We start from the raw sequence: 22,812 nt of genomic DNA, 5'->3' as shown, positions 1-22,812 counted from the left end.
TATAATGCAAAATGAATGTCTGCTATTTGATCTACCTCAGTCCTCCTTCAGATAGCTGGAGAGTAAAGAGGACTAAAAAAGTTACAGTTTCCTTAGGAAGTTTCAGTTAAATTACACAAAATCTGCCCAATTACCTTGATTGGTGTGTACCACTTTGTCTGAGGAGGCTGGTATGTGGGTTTGGGTCGAGGTGGCTTGGGCCTGATGGGTTCCTCTACTTCTTCAGGAATTGTCACCACAGCATTTTTGGCTTTCTCTAGCCTTGCACCTTCCTCAGTAGATCCTTTATCACCCCAACGAACCTTTAAAACACAGAGAAACACTCGTATCAGACATACAGCGTCCTAGAAAAGCAAGCTCTTATTTAGCCAATGGTCCTTCAGTTCACCACCTCAGAGTAAAGAGAAGATGAGTAGGTATACTAATTCTAAATTTCTCCTCTTCTGAGATTTAATAAGTTTCTCATCACTTCTTATGTATTTAATATTAAGATTCTAGGGGAAAAAAAAAACTCTTTGGGTCAATTAAAACTTGAAGCAACCATTTCTCCATTGTTTAAAATAAGGAATTAATTTTGGGTTTACATATGAAATGCATAGACAGTGTGTAATTCTATTCTCTAATTAGGTAGGTTCCCCTTCTAGCTAAATACATATGAATATATACTGTTGGCACTGTGGGAAACAGATGTTAATAATGATAATTAGCATTTATTAAATGATTACTATGTGTCAATCTGCATTTAATCCATACAAAAATGCAGTGAGATAGATATCGTATTTTTTCCTTCCAGATGAGGAAACAGACACAAAGAAGTTAAGCAACATGCCCAAAGCCACATAGCTAGTAAGTAGTAGGGCAAAAATTTGACAACAGGCAGTCTAAAATGGGTTAATACATTTCAAATAGGTTTGAACTTTACAAAGGTATTTTACAAAATGGAATTAATTGTACCTTCTAAACTTTTCATTAAATTTGATTAAGGCATAACATCTGATTTAAACATTTAGTGCTCAGAAGTAAATTAAATATATATGATTTTTCCTCACTTTTGTAAAGTTTGACTTTGTAAAGTAACTTTTAGTCTCTAGTTTCTGGGCTCATCTGAGTATAGTTATTTGACATATCAATTTTTCACTGAGGAAGACAAATTGGAAAAAGCTCTGCTTTGAAAAGAAAAATTCAGAAACACCAGGGAATTCCACAAACTTTAGAGAATTTCGTTCTCTGAAAATTCTAGACATTGAAAAATCATAGGGCCCAATGACTGTTTTCTTTATTTTTCAATGAATGAGAATTAAGGGCTAGATCTGAGCCAAATTTTGCCATGTGTGGGCATAGAAACAAGATGTGGCCCCTATAGGAAGGCTTTGTCCAACTAGGAGCAGTAGAAAAGTCCAAAAACCAATGACATTATCAAAGATGACAGAGATAACATAAGTGAAGTTCTGAAAAGAAATAGGAAACTCTGTTCAGGGCACACTATGATTCATCAGAATTAAGTGATTTCTAAAAGAAAAAAGTGATTAAATACTTTTTAAAGCATTTTAATAATCTGAGTTAGTAGAGAGGAATACAGATAATTATTGTTCATAGAAAGAACTATTCACAGCTTTTTGATAAGATTTACTTAGATGTTTTTACTTTTTTTTACTACAATTTTAGAATAGGCTTTCAATTACAAGTGGACTCTATTGAGTCATTAAAACGTATCTGTATCTTTCAGTGTGATCAGTGGTACTAGAATGTTCTTTATGAGGTTGTTAAAATTGTTTTAAACACCATTAAAGCTTTAGAGCTAGATAGTTGGCTCTCTTTCCAGAGAAATGACCTTCTCTTTCAAATCACAGTGTCTCCATCTAAATAAACTAAAACTTTTAAAATCTTTAGATATTAGCTAAATTGAGCTACAAAACTCTAAAACCAATACATATCCTTGCAGTTGTAAAGTCTTGATTTTAAGGGGAAACAACAACAACAAAGAGATAAATATAGGACTACATAGCTCAGAAGTAATTCAGAATAGAAATATAAGAAGGTACATTTTAAATCTATTTGGAAATTAAAGATTTTAACACATGTAGCTACCTAGCCTAGCCTTCAAATTCATATCGCAGAGTTAATGGTAATCATATTTTTCCTCCAAGTTTCACTGATGCCATTATCAGAAAAAGAACACGAAGCTAGCTAAACTAGAGTTCTGACCGAATGTGGCATTTCTAGGGACTTAACTATCAAAAGACTATGCTTATGAAATATAACTGCTGAATTCTTAAGGAAGTCATTAAATAAATCCATTAGTGTTATTTCATGAAGTAGCTGTTTCATCATTGCCACCATCACAACAAACGACTATCTTAATCTCAAATTCTAACACTAGGAAAGACTTTATAGAGTTTCCTAAAACTCTCAAAGCAATTAAATATAAACATTCTATGTATAAATCTTAATATTTTAGTTTGACTACAATAAGATAGTCAAAAAGGATAAAAGAATAACAAAAATAGATTGTTAAGGGAGCCTTAGCAAAGTTCATATATCTGACTTTTTTTTACCATGAAAACAAAAAGTGCAAGCTTGATATCTAAATTCTTCCAACTCTACTTGGTTTTCATGATTACAATGAAATTCCATAATTTCCAGAGTATATTTGGATGACTAGGAGGTTATATCATAAAGGAGCAATTTCAGAATTGAGAAAAGAAACAAAAACAGTTTCACATTGAATTGGCAGAAACACACATTTGAAGTCATTAGGTATTGTGGATCAGTTGTGCTAACAGCTGTTATTAACATCAGCTCAGCTCCAGTTTTCTGCAAATTTCCATTACCATGGTGTTTAAGTATTTAATTTAAAAGAGGAGTATGAAAAAAATTTCTAGGTAAAATCCCTAGACTGGCTTAAAATAACATTAGTTATGAAGATATGTTCTGTAATTCAGATGTGCTCATAATTTCTATAATTTCTACTTTCCCCAGTTGAAGGTATTTTTTTAAGAGATATACTCTCTAGGTTTGAATAAGCATAATTTTCAACCAGATTATGCATTCTATTTTCCTTTAAATAAGTTCATGTTTGAGACAGTTTAAAGATGTTTAATTCTCACTTCAATTTTTGTGTATTTTTATGTATTGTGTTTCCTCTTTGTAATACCCACATTTACTTTCTCACTTTTTTTTCATTCTCATTCTCATTTCCACCTCATTGATGGCATACTCCATAAAATTAAGCCAGAATTATTGACGGCTAAAATATATCTTGACTTATTAAAAGTGGGTGAGTCTTTTTCATAAATTTTCCTCAATCGAACAGGATGGGCAATATAATATCACATATTAAGGGTCAATGCTTAAAACTTGAAATGTGAGTTACTCAAGAATGTGCATGAGCCCTTGGCTTTCTTGAGCATTGACTAATAATATACCCTTTAACTCAGGAGCCATTCAGCTCATGCCTATGCTTTGCTTTTCTTTAGAAAGAGATCTCAATCTTTGGAACACTGGACTATTAAACTAACTAAAATCTGGCATAATTCCTAATGTTTTCAGTAGGAATATTATTTATTCATTTAAAATATACTCATACATCACATATTAATATATTCATATCTTGTCATGTGGTATTTTACACATGTGGATTTCAAAATAGAATTAAATTTATTATTCTGAATGTAAGTAGTAGATGCTTAATGTCGAATAAGTTAGGAAAAAATAGAAGAATATATAGTATAAATTGAAAATCACTCCATCCAGAGAAAATTATTCTAACATTTTGTAGCGTATTATGTCAAACCTTTTTCCCCTTTGCATACATCTTTTTGGAATGAGATTAAATAAACTAAAAATAAGTTGTGACCGATCATACTTAGATATCTATATGTTACATTTTTATTTACAAGCATATTTTATAGAGATAGGAATACTAGAACAACACAACAAAGGCAAGCTAAAGGAAAATGACCTTCCTTCTGTATCAAACGACAAGAGCTAGCCCAGTCATGTTCTCTGTACTACTTGATATTCCCAATTACCCACATATGAACACTTACGTAATCTCTTCTCCAAAAGATAAACTTAATAGCTTCTAGCACTTGCCTTTTCCATGGCTTACTGGCAATGAGGTACTTGTCTCAGAGGCTATTTCAGCAATGCTTTGGCAAGGTCTTAGGGAAAATGTGCATTATTTTAAGATCCAAAGTGCTCAAGAAAATGAGAATCACTATCAGATGACTTGAATAACCATTTTGGTAATGACAACCACATTACGTAGGCCTGGCTTCTCTTGAAAAATATTGAAATTTATTCTAAAAAGGGGAAACTCCTCAGGTATCTGAATTTAATAAAAAGAGAAAATTGCAACAGGTCATTAATTAGCTAATTGATTTTTCCTGGCAGTAATGGGACAAAGCAGATCCGACAGTAAGAGACAAGTGCAATGACTGCACAACACAAAAATAATTCCTTATTAAGAAGTAAAATTAAAGGATGACTAATATGGAGAAAATGTCAAGATCTGTGTTTAATAATAAAGTCAATATATCAATGAAAAAATTTCTTTAATTACTCATTGGGGTGAGATGATAGCCTATCTAAACTGTTGTTAAGGGCTCAGTACTGGCAATGAATGCTTATTATTAATTAATTAAGCACTTTGAAAAATATTTCTGTGGTAGTAAGAAGACCTCATTTGATGTTTAAGATATAATATTAAAGTTCAATTATTCCACAATTTAAGCCAGTCAAAAAATTTGGTACGTTTCATAAATATTTAATACTTATTAAGGTCATTCATAAGTGATAACTAAAAGTTATGAAAAAAAGCCTTAAATGCACTTCCTCTACATTTGAGATGAGTCATATCCATAATATTAAATATTTTAACATTTTCTCCTCAAATAATACATAACTATTGGATCTTTTCAAAGATAAGCATTGTTGCAATTTTAAGTGGTTGGCTTCTTCAAAGTTGATGTTCTCTGCAGTAATTTTTTCCAAAATAGTGAGAAAAACCCTAACTTTGTTTTGCCCTTTAAAATTCAAACATCTTATCAATGCAATTCTTTGACTACTGAAGTCAGTTCATTTTGGACAGCTTTGAAATGGCTAAGATGTTCCCGCAGGGAAAAAAAATCCCCCCAAAAAACAGTGTTAAGTAAAAATGGATGTATTGAGATACTGAATTATAAAAAGTACAGTTTCCATGGCTTAATACTTCTAGAAATATATATTCCAAATTAGCAGTTTCCATTTTTTGTGTGAGATACCAACCTCCATTCTCTTAATTCCTCCAACCCCTCTGCCACCATAATAGGAAGCATCCACAGTTGGCCATTTCTTGTTAGGCAAGGGTTCTTCTTCTTCCTATTTAGATACAATTTTTAAAAACTGGTTAAATTAAATTTCTAAAATATTGCTTAGTCAGAACCAGCTCACATTTAACCATTTTTCTGAATAATGCCATTGATATGTAAGAAATGTAGTAAAAATTATATATTTTCGTGTAGATGTATTTGTGATTACATATATAAATTTCAAGTAGAGTTCTACAGAATGAGGACTCCTTCCCTTCCACAACTTTAGGAATCTGCCTTATTTCACTAGAATACCAAAAGTTGCTATAAGCATCATTTGTTTTTCCTATTCATTGCTTCTTATTTAAAAAGATAAAACATTAAAATTAGGGCAGCATTTCAATACTCATTTAAAGCATCAACATATATATAAGTTTGAACTCTGCGAAGTTTGTACTAAAGAGATTGGCAGTTGAGAAGCTTTGAAGATGCACATCAGCACATCCCATATTTCATGTTGCCAACACAATTTTGGCTAACAAACAGAATAATATAAAAGTACAGTAGTCCCCCCTTATCTGCCGGGTACACATTCCCTAACCCCCAGTGGATGCCTGAAACAGTGGATGGTATCAAACCCTATATATCTATATACAATGTTTTTTCCTTATAAATACATATCTATGATACAATTTATCGTATAAATTAGGAGATTTCATGGATAGAAGATTCATTCTTACTATAGATTCTTACTATAGATCTTAGCAACCTCAGCATATGATTTTTTTTTCTCTTTCCTTAATAAGTTGAGAATTTTCATCTTTTCACGTAAAGCACTTTACGGCTTCTCTTTGGCATATCCAAACTGCCAATATCACTACTCTTGAGCTTTGGGGCCATTATTAAGTAAACTAAGGGTTACTAGAACACAAGTACTATAATACTCTGACAGTCAATCTGGTAACCAAGACAGCTACAGAGTGACAACAGGCTGCTACACAGCATGGATACAGTGGACAAAGGGATGATTCAGGTCCTGGGCAGGACAGAGCAGGATGGTGTAAGATTTCATTACCCTAAACAGAATGGCATAATTTAAAACTTATAAATTATTTATTTCTGGAATATATCATTTAATATTTTCAGACCTCAATTGACTGAAAGTGTGGAAAGAGAAATCACAGATAAGGACTACTGTAATAATCATCTTGAAGAAACTAATAACATCCTTAAAACTACCAGTTGGGATTTTCCAACATTTTGTTCAGCAGAACTATTGATATATTGCTATAAGAAGTAATTTCAATCTCTATGTACTGCTGATCTTGATGGCCAGTCTATGTTTATCAATGTGTGAAGGACTCATTCCTCTAGCACATGAAAGAAACTATAGAGGACAAACAACAACTGGTTTTCATAATTCAAAAGTCAACACATAGGTATCTTAGTTATCTAACAACAATGTAATTGGTCAAACTTGGGGATATATATCTAAATACAGGGGAAAAAAACACAGATATCACTTATTAGGTATTTATTTACCTCTACCGGCGCAGAGGGTGGTGGTGGAGGCAGGGGATCCTTGATAACCTGTCCAAAAAAATAAATAAACAAATAAATAAAATGATAAAAAGTGGTATAGAGAAGAAACAGTAAGGATTGTAAAAATAATTAGATAAGTAAAATACTGTGTTAGTACCCAAGACATTCCCAGTGATCCTTGCCTCCCAATATGTATAACCCTCCCTTTGAATCTGGGCTTTCTAGCATGAGAGAGAAGTGGTACCACGTGACTTCTGAGGCTAGGTCAAAAGAAGTTTTACCACTTCCCCTGACACCCTCGGAACACTCATTCTGGGGGAAGCCTGCTGTCATGTCAGAAGTCTACGCTGATACCATTAAGCTGTGAGGAAGCCCAAGATAATCTTATGGAAAGACTGAGTGATGAGAGAGGCTCCTGGCCAGTCTCAGCCATGTCAGCCATCTAAACTGGGTTGCCAGACATGTGAGAGAAGAATCTCATTTGGACATAGAGGCCTCTTAAGCTTTCAGATGACTCCAGCCCAGCTGCTACCTGACTGTAATCACGTGAGAAAACACCAGAGTAAGAATCTTCTAGCTGAGCCAGTCTCCACAGAACCATAAAGACACCAAACTATTTAGAGGCACAAGGTTGTGGAGTCATTTGCTAGGCAGAACTAGATAACGAGCACCTAAAATTCACAAAACTCCCCATACATATTCATTCATTTTATCTTTATGATTTAGAAATATTAGCAGCTTCATTTTTCAGGTGAATAACAAGAACAAACATTATCAAATACCTTGTGCAAAGTTTCATTAAGTGGTTCTTCTAATGTCAAAATGCAAACATTTTTCACTAATTATAATATGTCCCCTCAAACAGAGTAGGAATTGACTAGCAAAATCACCCTGCTATGTATGATTCATTGACTTTTTCAAAATTGACAATATAAAACTTAGCTTGCTTTGGATGAGATGATAAGAAAATTAATTTACTCTCATTCCCCACCATTTAACCTAAAAACAAACCAACATTTAGCCAAGATTCCTTCCCTGTGAATCATTACTTAATATATTCTTTCATAAAGTTTTATACGGTTAATTCTTTATGTGAGAAAATAGAGATTGAGATATAATTTCAATGACCTTTACCGGTACTAGAGTTGGACTTTGGCACCATCATCTTAGAAAATTATTGACCAAGTACCAATGGCTTCTGATCATACAGGTATACAACCAAGTCTCTAAACTAAGAAAAAAACACTGTTTAAAAATATAACTGCTTCACTTTTTTAATGTCGAATGTTTTCAATTATGTTATTAAATTTCCAAAAGTTTAAAATAGTAACTTTGAAAATGAATATCATCAAGGAATTAGTATCACTATTTAAGTATATTACTATTGTCCTGAGTACAATTTTTAAAGACTGCTTGTCTTTTAAAGATATATATACTGAAAAACTTCCATTTTAAATGATATAACTGTGACATTTTCACCAAGATAATTTGGGGTGGGGAAGTAGATGGAATTACAGATGAATTAAGATTAGCCATAAATTGAGAAGCATTGAAACTGAGTAAAGGAGATATAGAAGTCATTATTTTAGTCTTTCCTATGTGTATGTTTGAAATTTTCCTTAATTAAGGGTTTTTAAATTTTTAATGTTATTGATACTTTTTAGAGAACTGACTCAATTTTTTATATATAATATTTTCAACATTCAAATTTCAGTTTAGATCAAATCTCAGGGAAAAATACACAGTTATTACAACCACACAGATCTAACTGGACAATAATTTAGTTTGACTGAAAACTCAAACTAACTCTTTCTTGTAGCATTCAAGTTTTGAAAAGCTTGCTATAAGAAATGTTATTTCTATTTAGCCTTTTTATTTAATTCAATTTTATTTTATTAATAAACAAAATTCAAGTTCTTTTTAGTAATTTTGAAAGATAAAAATCTGTATATTTTTACTTTAGCACAGAAATAAATGCCAGTGGAGAATTAAGATTTAAAATAAGACTGTAGTAAAATAAAACAAATTTAAGGTTATCAAGCTATAGGTGCATTTCCTTTATATAAAGGAATCACCTCCTATCATTGTCAACCCAATTGTCAAAAGTCGATCAATGAAAACCAGCTCTATCAACATTTCACACTCAACAAAGCCATCTCTTCTTCCTATCTCCCCTGTGTCTTTCAAGTAAATTACTCTTTCTAGTTTCAAATTATTCATATAATCTATAATTTCTTCCCCTCTTCTAAATGACTTCACCAAATCATTTACTATATCTAATAGTCCTTGAAATAGTTCCCCTTCTCCATGAATTTTCCCAATTGTCCCCAAACAGATCAGATTTCTTTCATATGCGTAGATGCCTATTTGTTCTTCTTTAGCATTTATCAGAGTTGATAACCTTTTCTAGTTCCAAAATACTGTAACTTTCATGAGGATGGGTTTTATGCCATTGTGTCTCACTGTATTCCCAGTACTTAGTAAAGTTTGTATTTTGTAAGGGAAAAGAAAGGAAGAAAAAATATGGAAGTTAGGAGAAGAAGAAAGGAGGAAGGTGGGAAAGGTAGAAAAGAGGGAGGAAGAGATGAAGAGAGAGAGAGAGAAAAAAAAAGAAGGGGAGGAGAGAAAAGAAAGGGAGAGGAAGAACCAGGGAAGGACAGATTCTCTGCATTACATTCCCCCTATCATTACCTAAAACCATGAACTCAAGATTCTCTAGACTATAAAAATCTCTAGTGCAACATTTTCAACCTCTTTAATGCATTCAACCAAAACTTCAGTGTTCTGAAAAATTCCCACCAAGTTGAAGTCTATGTTTGAACTCTTGCAATAAATAGAAATTCATTACCTCACAAAGCAATTCATTCCATTGGCAAGAAACTCACATCATTTGAAAGTTTTTCCCTCAAAAGATGCCAAATCCTCCCTCTCTGTAGTTTCCACTGTTTAGTCCTGATCCTAGGATGTGGAAACACACACACATACACACACACAGACACACACACGTACATACACATACACATACACACATCTGATTTTCCTTCCAGAAGACAGCAGTTCCTATTTTTGAATACTGGAATAATAACCACATATCTATTGAGCCTATTCATCTGAAAGGTAAACATCACAACCATTTACCATGCAATGGTTCTGAATTATTTGGTCATCTTGGTTCTTTTTTTTTAGCATACATTCATTTGATCAATATCTCAAAGTATGCTTTCCAGAATTAATAGTGTGAATAGTCCTCAGACGAAACAGATGCACCCCCACCAGTCCTCACTTTTTTATGCGTTTTAATTAACAGCATATTGATAACATTGATTGATAGTCTATAATTACCATAGCTTTTTTTTTTTTGGCATCATTGTCTACATGCTCTATTTACTTAAATTAAGTATCTAGCTTGTTCATTTGTCTCTAATCCATCCTTCATTATAACCTATGCAGACAAGGTCAATATTTTTCAACAGAAGCTTCATCGATCGTTTCTCTGGTCAAATGGGTCAATGGTTCCAATGATCACAATTGAAATCAATAAATTACTGACTTTTATTGAAACAACCTTACAAATCCTGCTTCCTGTCTTAGTTTTGCAAGTTACATAAAGTGTTACGAGCTCTCTCACTAGGAAAACACCCAGGAACATCCTTCAGTCCACTAAGTTTGAGTATAATGTATCTGAACCCATTTTCATACCCTTTGAGGATTTCAAATTTACTCTGCTTATTACCTGTACATCTTGCACTGGTATATAAATTTCTGAGGGCATAACAGTATTCTCAGCTTTGTTCAGTATACCTCATGAGAATGACTGAACGTACTCCTCCATGCCTCTGCCTTTTTCTATGTCATACTCATTATCCTGTATAACATTTAGCACTGATATGGGCAAATAGAATCTAAATTTAAAATCCTTATATGATCACTGCTGAGAAACTCACACAGTATCACGAGACGTATCTTCATATTCTTTCATTTTACTAGAGACTCTTTATCGGGTATCATAAGCCACAGACTGGAAAACCGAAGCTCCATTTTAGTGCATTTACATGAACAGCTCTTCTATTCCCAATGTTCAAATGCCTCAGCATGGTGTAGTTCTGCCATAATAACCTATTTACGAATATCCCTCTATATGTACCTCTACTTTAGGCAGACTGAAGATCCCTTTGCTTCCCGCAAATAAAATATTAAGTCTCACCTAGCTTTCATAGACTAGTCTACCAACTTAATGACTGCCTTATCTAGAACCTTGAAAACTTCTAAAACTATATGTTGCTGCAAAGTTGAACCATTCATACTTCATTATATGCAAAGTTGAACCATTCATACTTCATTATATGGGTTTATATGCTTGTTTTGAAAAATTTCAATTACCCTTCAAGAATGTATATTTCTTAAGGGCAATAATAATTTCTTTTTTTTATAAATATCACCAGTGCCTAATAAAATGCTCTGCAGACAGCAGATAGTAAAAATATGATTGAAAGTGAGTTGAAGGAAATAGCTGAGAACATTTACGAAGACTCATAACCGATCTCTAAATTTATAAGAAAAAAATGAGGAAAAATGTATAAATATAAAACAGAGACGATTTCCATGAAACTAAAATATTGCTAATTCCAAAGAAAATTAAGCATCAAATTTCTCTTTCAACCAATAAAGTCAGAGAACGGAGAAACTCAATGGCAGACTACCCTCAGCTTCTTCGTCTGGGAAATAAATGCGATGACTTGTAGGTCCTTTCCAATATGAAAATTCTAATAGAATGTTTAAAAAAATATATATCATAATTATTTCCATCAGGACTTTCGCTTCGATACTTTTCCATAATTAAGTAGGCCGTATGTCTAAATGCATTTGTATTCATCTTATTCCAGAAAAGAAAATTTAGTTTGTTTTTCCAATAACATAATTAATCTTACATATGACTAAATGTGTGACCTAATATAAATTTAAATTAATATTGAAATCCTGGCAGGTATATTTTCTACATTGTTAACAATAGAAACCAAGGCCTTAAAACTCTGTCTAAGTCAAATTGTGACCTGGTAAATTAAGAGACACAATCACCACCACGACAAATAATGGAACCTTCAGAAACAGAAACAGAGCCATGACTCATCTGTGTGCTATTCTTACTATTAACAATACCCACCTTCTATTGGTTCTGCCATATACCACACACGATATTTCTCTTATTTTCATAATCTGTGCCATTACTATGCGTACCTACATTTTAAATGTAAGGAGAGAGAGGCTCTAAATCCAATAACTTGCTCAAGGATATATAGAGAAACCATTAGAATTTGAACCCAGGATCCAAATCCATCTACCTCCAAATTCTGAGTTCAACTTTTCTGCCATATGACATCATTTCAAAAGAAGGTTTGGACTGGAAAGGAAAAGGTGCAAAAGAAAAGACTTAAGATTCGTTGAGTAGTTACTTGTTAAGATGCATGGATGAATGGATGGATAGATGGATGCATGAATGAATAAATAAATAGGTAGACAGATAGATATAGTTTAATTTTTATGGTGACTATGTAAAATAAAGATTATGATCCCTGTTTTCTTGAGATATAACTTGTTAATTCACATGCCCAACATCACTAACCTAGAAATGATGGAACAGGAAATAAATTTTTTTTTTTTGCGATGTTTCAAAATGTTCCCTCTCTTCACTCTACCACACAGCCTCATAATTAACAAAGGAGAGTGAAAATAATCTGAAGCCATTCAGCTCAAAATGACAAAAATCTGTGTCTAATTGATATTCCTACATTTCAGTAAAACTAGAGCAAGAGAAAAGGAAACCTTACTGTTAGTCCAAATACATTAAAAATAACAGTCATGCGAATCCCATTCTTGTATTAAATAGTGCAAGAACACATTCATTTTAGAAAAAGATGTATTCATATGCACCATATTTTATGAGAATTTGCAGATTTTAAAAGGCATAATATTGCCTAGTTGCCAGGAATTTTTCCACTTAGCATCCTTCAGCTCTGTATTGAAGATTCTGGAAAACACTTTCACCACTTTATGAACCATATGCAGAGTTTGATTTTTCTCCAAGTTTTTTTTCATGTTATTATCATCATCAGGGAGGATTACATCTCATCTACTTAGCTGCTAGAATGAAGATTTCAATTTGGAGAAGAGCCGATTTCTTAGGGAAAAAAAAAGTTAGCTGCTTCAGGCAACAGTCCTTTTGATCTGCTCATTAACACTTTTCAAATGTTCGAGTGATGTGGGCATTCTTTGCGCTAGAAAATGTCAGCGCTGGAGCCTGCAGCCAGCTTGATGCAATCATATGTTCTGATATTCAGAAAAGAGTGAAAAGAACTGTCAACAGTGAACTGCCTTGGATTAAAAAAAGAAAAAAAAAAGATACTATACAACAACAGTAGATAAGTAGTATTTCAGAACTGATTCTTGCCAGTGATGAAAAAAAAAGCCCAATTTATTAGCAGTGTCATCTAAGTGCCTAAGAGCCCACAGACAATAGAGAACTCCTTTTTAGCAGTTATAAAAACGTGTTTAAAATATAGGTGAGTCTTCCTTTCATTCTCTCTTCTCTTTTTGATCAGAGAGCCAGTGTAGTTCCTTTCCTCTGAAATGCATAAACACAAATTCTCTTAACATTGGAATTTGGAAAGTCCTTTTCTGAAACTCACAAAACTAGATGCTTTGAACATCTAGACCAAAATATGGTCTTGGTTACCACATCTTCCTCAGGAAAGCAAATTTCCTCCTTGACAGACTCATCAATGTTCAAAGATTCTTACTTTGAACAAATAAATTACTGGTGGAAAGTATAGACAATAAATATCATTTAAAATGCCAAATAGGGACTAGAAAGAAGAGTGCTAAAGTTTATTCTACCAAGAATTGAGTAAAGGTGCTGCTGTCAAAGCAAATAAGACAGGAAGAGTTTGATACCCTGTTTTGTAAATGATGCTCTGTTGGAAAACATCACCATGGAAGCAGTAAGTACTAACATCACATTCTATTTTAAGGAGGCAACCAAACATAAATCATCTTAATTAATGGTGCAAGGAAGGCATATTAAAATTTAAATTACTTCTGTTTTATTGTGCATTCCAAAAGAAAAAAAAAACCTCAGGCTGCTCTCAAAGTAACTCAATAAAGGCACCAAGAGCCCTTCTCGACAATAAAAAACAAGTGAATGTAGAAACATTATTACTATTTAGAAAAAACAGCACAGCTGTTGCTGGCTAAGAAAATGATTCTATAGAGCTCCAGTCAGATATATCCACAGTCATGAAAGCTCAACTTAGTTACAAGCAAATTGGGCTTTAAAAAGATAACTTTTTAAATGGCTTTTAAATCAAGATTTATGAGATCTTTATGTAACGTTTAAATGCACTAAGGAAAACGCACTCGCAGGACTCCCTTGAGGATGGAGAACTTTGGCCAAAGACATTAGAGCAAAGTGAACATCTATCATTTCCAGCATATTCAGATATTTATTTGCAGCTGTATAACACATTCTAATTGACAACACTCCAAAAAGCCTTTGTTAGCCACCTCATTAGCCTTACATCTGTAATTCTGCGGAGTGTCTGTTTATTCCAAATGATGCAACTACAGGACTGTCATTTCTGTCATCCTGATAGTAAAACAAATCTGTTGTAAACTCAGCATACCTTCTTAGCTAAACAATGATGAAAACATCCATATTTTCTGATCTCTCGCTCATGATTCAATACATAACAAGTTTATTTTTAATCTTTCCTGTCCCATTTTTTAATTTAAGGGAAAAGGAACGATGTTCTTGATGTCTTTGTTAAAGAAAAGCAGTTGTAAAGGATGGATTTGAGGGTACTCAATGAGCAGGATGCGGACTCTTAACAGATGGCGAGAAATAACTTCACACAAAAATGAGAACTTTTCCCTTATGGAATAGTTTGCAAACTCAACACACTCCACAAGTCACTAATGCTAGTGCTTAAAATTTTTAGCTTTGCATGAGGGCTCTTTTGTTATGATTATTACTAGATAAAATTCTTTAAATATCATTGGTTTAGATTTGTATTTGTCATGGAAAGCCCAGACACAGAGAGTGCACTATTCTGCAAGGTTTTAATGATATCATCTCTCTTTTATCCTTGAAAATACTCATTAAAATGAACTGAAAGATTTAAAATTTCAAAATGATCTCATATTAAAAGCATCTTGGATGTCCAGCTATTCTATTGCAGGGGTTTTTCCTTAACCTTTTTTATTCTATGACCCTCTTTGGCAATCTGGTGAACCTATGGAAGGAACCCCTTCTCAGAATAATTAAGCTAAGTTAAAATACATAGGAATTTATAGGATTTAAAGGAACCTAATTATATTGAAATATAATTACCAAATATGTAAAAACAAATCTGTGATATAGAAATATGTGCTTCTTTATTAATTCATTAAATAATGAAATATAATAGTAGTTCTAGGAGCTATTATAAGTTTAAAGTAGTGATACGTGTGAAAGGTATTTTTAAAATATCTGAACAACCATAAATGTGATCTAGGGTATCTGTGATTACTATTGGTGACAAAGTCTTCGGAACCGCTAATACTTTAGTGGACAGTAGTCTATATTCATAAATGAAGGAAATGATAAATTTTAGTTAGAAGTAAATATAAAGATTTTTTTCCATTGAAGTTCATAACCCTCTGGTTAGAAATCTTTGTTTTTAATAGTTCAATATCTAAATATGAATGGAATTGTACTGGCTTCTTTTAGCAAATAACAAATACCCTGAGAAAGCTGTCCATGGATCCCTGTTGTCAATTAGTTCTAATAACATCTAAGCCTTGGATATTTCTGAAATTTAGAAACCTGTTTCTTCCAAACATTCCTTGTCACTCTGAAACAAGCAAATTCTATTCAGTATATAAATCGCTATATATATTTACTTTACAGTTACCCCAAACAAAACAGAATAGTAATTTTAACTTAAAAAATAGATATTGATTTTAACAGCCTTAGAACCATTGCAAACATTTTAAAGAATATTTCTTTTTCTTCCATCTTACAACTTCTTGTACCCCGTGTAGTTTTTTTAAATGAGTTTATCCAAAAACAAGTTACTAGGAATTCCTGAATCAACCACTCTAAACAGTGATTCCCAACCCTGGAGATTATCAGAATCAATTAGGGAGTACATTAATTTCTTAATGCTGCTGTAACAAATTACCACAAACTGAGTGGCTTTAAACAACAGAATTTTATTTTCTTATAGTTCTGGAGGCCAGAAGTCCAAAGTGAGTCTTACAAGGCTAAAATCAGGTGTTTACAGAGCTGCTTCTTTCTGCAGGCTGCCCTGGTTCCTTATTCTTCCAAAATCTGGTAACCATCAGCATTCCCTGGCTGGTAGCTGCATCACCCAATCTCTGCCTCCAGGGTCACATTGCTTTCTCCCCTTCTGTAGTCTAATCTCCTTCAATCTCCCTTCACCTCCCTCTTATAAGAACACTTGTGATTGCATTTAGAAACAACCTAGGTCATCCTGGATAAACTCCCTATCTCAAAATCCTTAATTGAATCACGTCTGCAAAGTCTCTTTTGCTATGTAAAATAACATTAAGTTTCCAGGAATTAAGACCTGGATAATTTTAGGAATCATTACTCAGCCTACCACAAGGGCCTTTTCCAAACTGCATTAATCCCTAGGGATAGCACCCGCCCCATTCCTCGCCCTCAGAGAGAACAGCCAGCCACCTTTGGGAACTTGACAGCCACTGCTCTGAGAGCCTCTGGAAATGGATGGGGGTGAGGGGACTGAGAATCACTGCCTAAGATATAAGTAACACTGTCATCTTTGAGTTATTGTTAGATATCTGTGAAATTTTAATCTCTGAACAATAAATGATTAAATCACAGATATTTTCATGGAATCTGAGATGATTGAATTAAGAATATGTGACAAATACAGAGGCCTCTGTTCAGGGGTTTGTTTTAGGCTTTCTACCTTGGTAAGAGCTCCTAACATGTGATTCCCAAGGAGGTGGCTCACAGATATAATCTAGCTGTGCCTGAGAATACACATTGTGGCTCTTTAGTCAGGTTTCTGTTGAAAGACTGATTTAAATTTTTGCCACTAGTACTTCAAACACGCTCAAACGAAATTTGTCCAACACCAAGCTAGAAGAAATGCATTTTACTTCCCATTAAAAAGTAATATTACTGGAAACAGTAATCAAAGTGAAACTGATACCTAATAAGTTAATGCTGCTAAGAATTATTTAACTACCCACATTCTAATCCAGCATTGCACGTATATATTCTCTAAAAGGAGCAAAATAAAATAAATACCCTGCAATTGTACTACAATACCCTCTGATACACTCAAGATCTCTTTTTTCCCACAAGGTTACAGTCTCCTTTTTCCTTTCATGTTCCTCTAGCTCACTTAGCTTCCGTATTATACTCCAACTCGCTACACTTTGTTAGAGATACTTTCTCCAGCCATACTTAAGGTGCACTACCTGTCACTGCCTTTTCGTTTCAATTGCTGAAACTCAGTTGGATATAGACTTATTCTCCGCCAGGACCAGACCTCAGAACACTAACCAAGAAGCAAGCAAAGCTTCTTTCAGGGGATTATACTGAGCAAATCTCTTCAGTGGCTTCTCATCATCCTTGGGGTCAGTTCAAACTTTCTAAAACACATAAGTGGCCCTCCCGAATAAAGTTCATGCCTAAATCCCAAACCATCTCTCACCACTCCCTGTCACTGGCACCCTAGGCTTCAGCCTACGCCTCCTTAATGCACGCCAGAATAACTCGTAATTCTGCACACACTTCATCTGAAATGTCCCTCATCAACTGCCAACAATTTATTCATTATTAAAAACTCAGTTTGGAGTCAGTGGCTCAGTCAGTTTTCTCTGAAACAGTCCCTTGACTCTGGCAAATCCCTCTTCCTTTGTGTTCTTTCTGGTCTTTACACAGATTGCTATTGGAGCACTCGTGTCCCTCCATTTACACTTTGGCCACAGATCTGTTTTTACATATTAAAAGGTTAGTTTACATATCATACTATAATCATTTTTGTACACTCCCCTCTGCCTAATTCCTAGCACAGTACGGGCACATATTAGATTGCCAAGGGATAAATAAATGTAGAATTTTGCCTCTACCTTCTCTCCTTGCTTTTAAATCTACTTTAGAAAATATTTGCTGTGACTCTTTTGTACCAAGATCAAAATACAAGCTCATACTCAGGACTAGCTGTTCTTTAATCTATATTCCTAAATGTAATATAAAGGTGTTTCTCTCTATTAAATAAATTCTAGAAATTAGCAAGCATTCCTGATGTTTCTGAGGATTAGAAGCCCTCCTGACATTCGGAAAACACACTTTAAAGGTGCCCCTCTATGCCTGGCATAAAGAAATACACTCCGTGACTCGTAATCTGCAGAGTCCTGGAGTTGGAACAAATCTGTTCTCATGACCTGATGATTGAATCCTCTCTATAAAGTCCAAAATGATGCTGAAGCCTCATTTGGGCCCATCTAGCAACCTCTCAAAAGAGTCCGTTGCATTTTTTTGTGAGTGCCTTAAAAAGAAAAAAAAAAACAAAAAAAACATATACTTTGACATTTTTGAGCCTTCTGGTCAATACTAAGTGAAATTGCAAAATAACAAGGAAGGAAATCCACCATTTCAAAGTTTAAATTAAAAAAACAAGGAACGAAAATCACCTTAGGGCACCTTTTTTTTTGCCTTTTAGTTTTAGACTCAAGAATGGTAGCCACACTAAAATAGGCATATCTAAGATAATCAAGATTACAACAGGAAACCGTTTGTGCATACATTGCAATGGCAGGAAACTGATTAGTTCAGCGAGACAGGATGCTTCTTGTCTCTACTGTTGTTTAAGTTAATCCTGTGCCGCGCCATGGGCAACTTCTCTGAGATAAAGGACTGTAAAGTCGCTTCATGAAAGCAGACTGAAGTACAATTAATAATAAATGCAGGAATAATGCAAAGCACTGTCTAGTGTCGCAAGGAAGCTGAAATCGAACAGCAAAGGTACAGGGCGGGAAGGCAGTCTAGTAATATTATGTAAAAAACTACGTGTGATCTATAGAATACTAAGTTATATATAATGCACTTATAATAAAAGGAATACTATCAAAATAAATAGTTGGCATGCTTTGAAAGTACTTCTTCAGGATATTTTCTATGAAGCCTGAAGAATCCAAATTGGATTGCTTGAAATCTGCTGTTACTTATTACTCAACATTCTACCCTGCGGTAGGTAGAAATTGCCCCACAAAGATGTCCATACCCTCATTCCCTGGAACTATAAATAAATTACCTTACTGGGCAAAAAAGACTTTGCATATGTGATTAAGGTTAAAGACCTTGAAATGGGAGATTATCCTGGATTATTCAAGCATCCAACCTTATCACTTTGTTCCTAACATTGGAGATCCTGTCCCAGCTAGGTTCAGCATCAGAGGGAGATGTGACCACAGAAGAATGGTCAAAGAGATGCATGTTTCTAGCTTTGAAGATAAAGGCAAGAAATGTGAATGGCCTCTAGAAGCTGGAAAAGGCAAGGGAACAGATTCTCCTCTAGAGCATTAGAGAGAAATATATCCCTGCAGATAACATTTTTGCCCAGTTTAGCCAAGTGAGACCCATGCTGGATCCATGATTACATAATGGTTAGATAATAAATTTGTGTTGCTTTTAGGCACCATATGTGTTGCAATTTGTTACAGTAGCAATAGAAAACTAATATACACCCATATTCTTTCAGGGTTTTACTCAAACATGAAAAATGACTCAAACTAAAACCAACTGCCATGACTATAAGTGACTGTTTAAGAGATACCCTAACATTTGTACTTGATTTACTTCTAAAATGTTTTTCTTTTCTCTGTTTAAAGAAGGTCCTGAAATAGTAGATCTTTCAGAAAGGTAATGAAAGCACTGAAAAATAAACCTGACAGATCATCAATTTCTCCCAGTGAATCCAGTAGAAAATATCATTCAATTTACTTGAAATTCTTTTATGCTTCAGTGGAAAACTTTTTATCCTATGATCTCTCCCCTTCTTCCTCTAAACCTGATTTTAAAGTATTTTTTAGATGATAAGTGTTTAATAATAAACACTATGGGCATGCATGTTTTCTAGAATTTATTATAGTGATAAGAACGATTAAAACTCAATTTGCTAATTGAAACTTTGTCATTGTACAATGTGGCATTGATTTACATTTCAGGCCTTACTTACACCTCATTGATTAAAAAAAAAAAAAGAGTAGGGTTGCAAATCCTTCTTACTCACCACTTTGCAGCAAAGGGGCCAAAACCACCACATCAAACCAATGCCCAAGAGCAGCAGTAACACCAAAATGGCAATGATGGCTGCAACCCCATTAGACTGGAGTAGGAAGAAAACAAAAACAAGGTGGTCAGCAAAGCTTAGGGTCAAATTCCAATATGTATATATGTATGTATGTATGTGTATATATATATATATATATATTTTAAGAAAACACCAGAAAATAATACAAGAAGTATAACAATGTCAAACCAGATTTCTACTATATTTCTTTAAATTGTATAAATTTCTTTATATTCTATTTCATATATGTTACTATAAGACAAGCAATAATTAATATAAAATCTTCCAAAGTGCTAGAGACCATTTTAAATTATGCCTTGAAGGAATGCAGGAAAAAATCGCTACTTGAGGTAATAGAATGGACGGTCCCTAAGGTCCCTATCTTTTGTCTCTGGGAAAGGGTTATATTGGTTACAAGCATGATTACCTCTAGGCAGAATTTATGCAAAATTTTTCCAGACTTTTTGATGATAGAACACTATTTACTTTATATATTTAATGACAGGAACAGATAAATATCAAAAATCACCAAGCAGGTGATAAACCAACAACAGTGGTTCTTGTCCGCAAATGGTATATGTGCACCAATGCAAAAGTGCAATCATGCATTTATATATCAGGAGATCACTTGTGGCAGCTCAAATGCTAACCCCCCATGAGAACCACACTGGTATTCTTTCACTTCCTAATCAAAGTTCCTCCAGGCCTGAGGCCTCTGCTCTGGACTCTGCCTCCAGCTCCCTTCATCTAGCAATCCCCTATTCATCCTACAAAGCCTCGCTGAATGAAGTCCCAGACCTAGGAAGGCTTCCCTGCACCCTCTGGCTGAGATGCTCCACCTTACTATACAATGCATAGTTCTCTATACTTTAATCTTCAGCACTTATCACAATTTATTTGTTCATTTGTTTATGGTGAACTGTAATTATTTATTTAATTTCTCTTTTCTGCCACTATTTGCCTAATATGAGCTCTAGGAAGTCAGAGGCTAGGTCCAACCTACTCACCAACATATATTCCATGCTTGGCTATTTACTAAGAGAATGAACTCTAAAGAAATGATACTGTAAAAGCCACAACACAAAAAAGAATGTTTACTGAGTTTTCAGTGTAGAGATAAAGTTTCCAAGGGAACAAGGTATCTCTTCCTAACTCACTCAGTGGGATCCCCACTAATAATGTTTTGTTTTTAAAAGAAAGAATTCAGGAAAGAAAAATAATAAATCAATACCCTAGGTAAAAATGTGGGACTTTATAAGGCAGCTTCTCAAAGATAATATTTCCTGTCATTCAAAACAAATAAGTGTAAGCCCAGATGTCAAGGCCACATTTACCCCAAGAGCTGAGAGAAAGAGAGATTGGGAGGCGGAGGCAGACAACCTACTAGTACCCTTTTAGAATTTCATTGTATTAAAAGTATTAGAAAATGGAGGCCCCAAGAAATAAAACAACTTGCTTAAAATCAGACCTCTAGACTAATCCACAAAATTAGAAAGCCAGTTGCTCCCAAATCATGAAACTGCAAAAAAAGCCATGACTGTTATATCTCTCTTAGAAAATCACTCTGCACACTAACATATTTATAAAGCTCTGAATGGTTTTGGAGCAAAGAAGTCCAACTTATATCATCACAGAACCATTTTTTTTGCTTATAACATTTTCAATATCTTGCAGAACTAGGATTCCCTAGAGTTTATTTTGGAAAATGTAAAGATTGTTCAAAGCTAAAAAAACTTTCAGATATTTAAGCTACAATGGTAGTAGCATTTAATTAGAACACTTTATAATGGAATTTGAAGTGTAATACATAATGACATGTACAAAAAGAGATAATAATCTTTATGAAACAGTTATTTGTAAATAACTAAAAAGAGAAGAGAAGGTAGTTTTCAAAAGGATTAGCAAAGTGTTAGCAAAATATACTTGATTTAGCTAATCTGAAAAATCTTGAAACACATGTCATTTCCTGTGTCATCTGTTAGTATTACAATGAAAAACAAAGAAAAAGAGATTACCAGATAGTGGCTTGGAAACTATCCCAAAACAAATCAATTTTCAAAGACATTTATTATTAGCAGACTTTTAGTTTTAATAAATCTACTAAAAAATAACTTTTGAAATAATTTTCAGAGCAGGAAAAACCATATAACATTCATTAACTTCAGAAATTTTCAGAAAAAGATTAAGAATTAAGTATACATGAACAATTAAAGTATCTTTTGATTTCTAATTTTGTATCTGAATGGAAGAGAGAATAAGCATATAAGCTATTTACGTAGCTCATGCTAGGTTTCAAATTAACTGAAACAGACACCACCAAAGTATCACTTAGAATCCTTGATCACTTCATTTAATTTATCTTTTAGAAGACAAGAAAAATAACTATAAGAACTTCACACACATGGTATCATTATAGAACTCTACCATTTACTAGTAAACCATTTTAAGGTATTCAAAGATGATAGTCTGTTCTATTTACCATAATTATTTTAAAATATAAGAAATAAAAAAGACATACTAATCTAGCAATTTCTTTATGTAGAGTTTGGTAGAATGAAAATGGAAGCTCTATATTTGATTACTTAGGTATCCTAAAC

General features: G+C 33.7%; 1 protein-coding gene across 1 annotated transcript in view; it reads right to left on the bottom strand.

Annotated features, from left to right (window-relative positions):
* The window catches only part of ANTXR2 (anthrax toxin receptor 2), a 140,155-nt gene that overhangs the window by 56,381 nt on the left and 60,962 nt on the right, over positions 1-22,812 (bottom strand). The window contains exons 12-15 of the mRNA XM_006907619.3: positions 20,156-20,251; positions 6,834-6,881; positions 5,269-5,361; positions 135-302 (exon numbers count right to left, since the gene is read on the bottom strand). Of these exons, the coding sequence (XP_006907681.1) occupies positions 135-302; positions 5,269-5,361; positions 6,834-6,881; positions 20,156-20,251 (405 nt within the window). The remainder of the gene's footprint in view (positions 1-134; positions 303-5,268; positions 5,362-6,833; positions 6,882-20,155; positions 20,252-22,812) is intronic.

This window comes from Pteropus alecto, unplaced genomic scaffold (assembly GCF_000325575.1).
Source record: "Pteropus alecto unplaced genomic scaffold, ASM32557v1 scaffold161, whole genome shotgun sequence".
NCBI classification, from domain to species: Eukaryota; Metazoa; Chordata; class Mammalia; order Chiroptera; family Pteropodidae; genus Pteropus; species Pteropus alecto.
The sequence above is the reverse complement of the archived record's forward strand: the minus strand, read 5'-3'. Positions and strand labels throughout refer to the sequence as shown.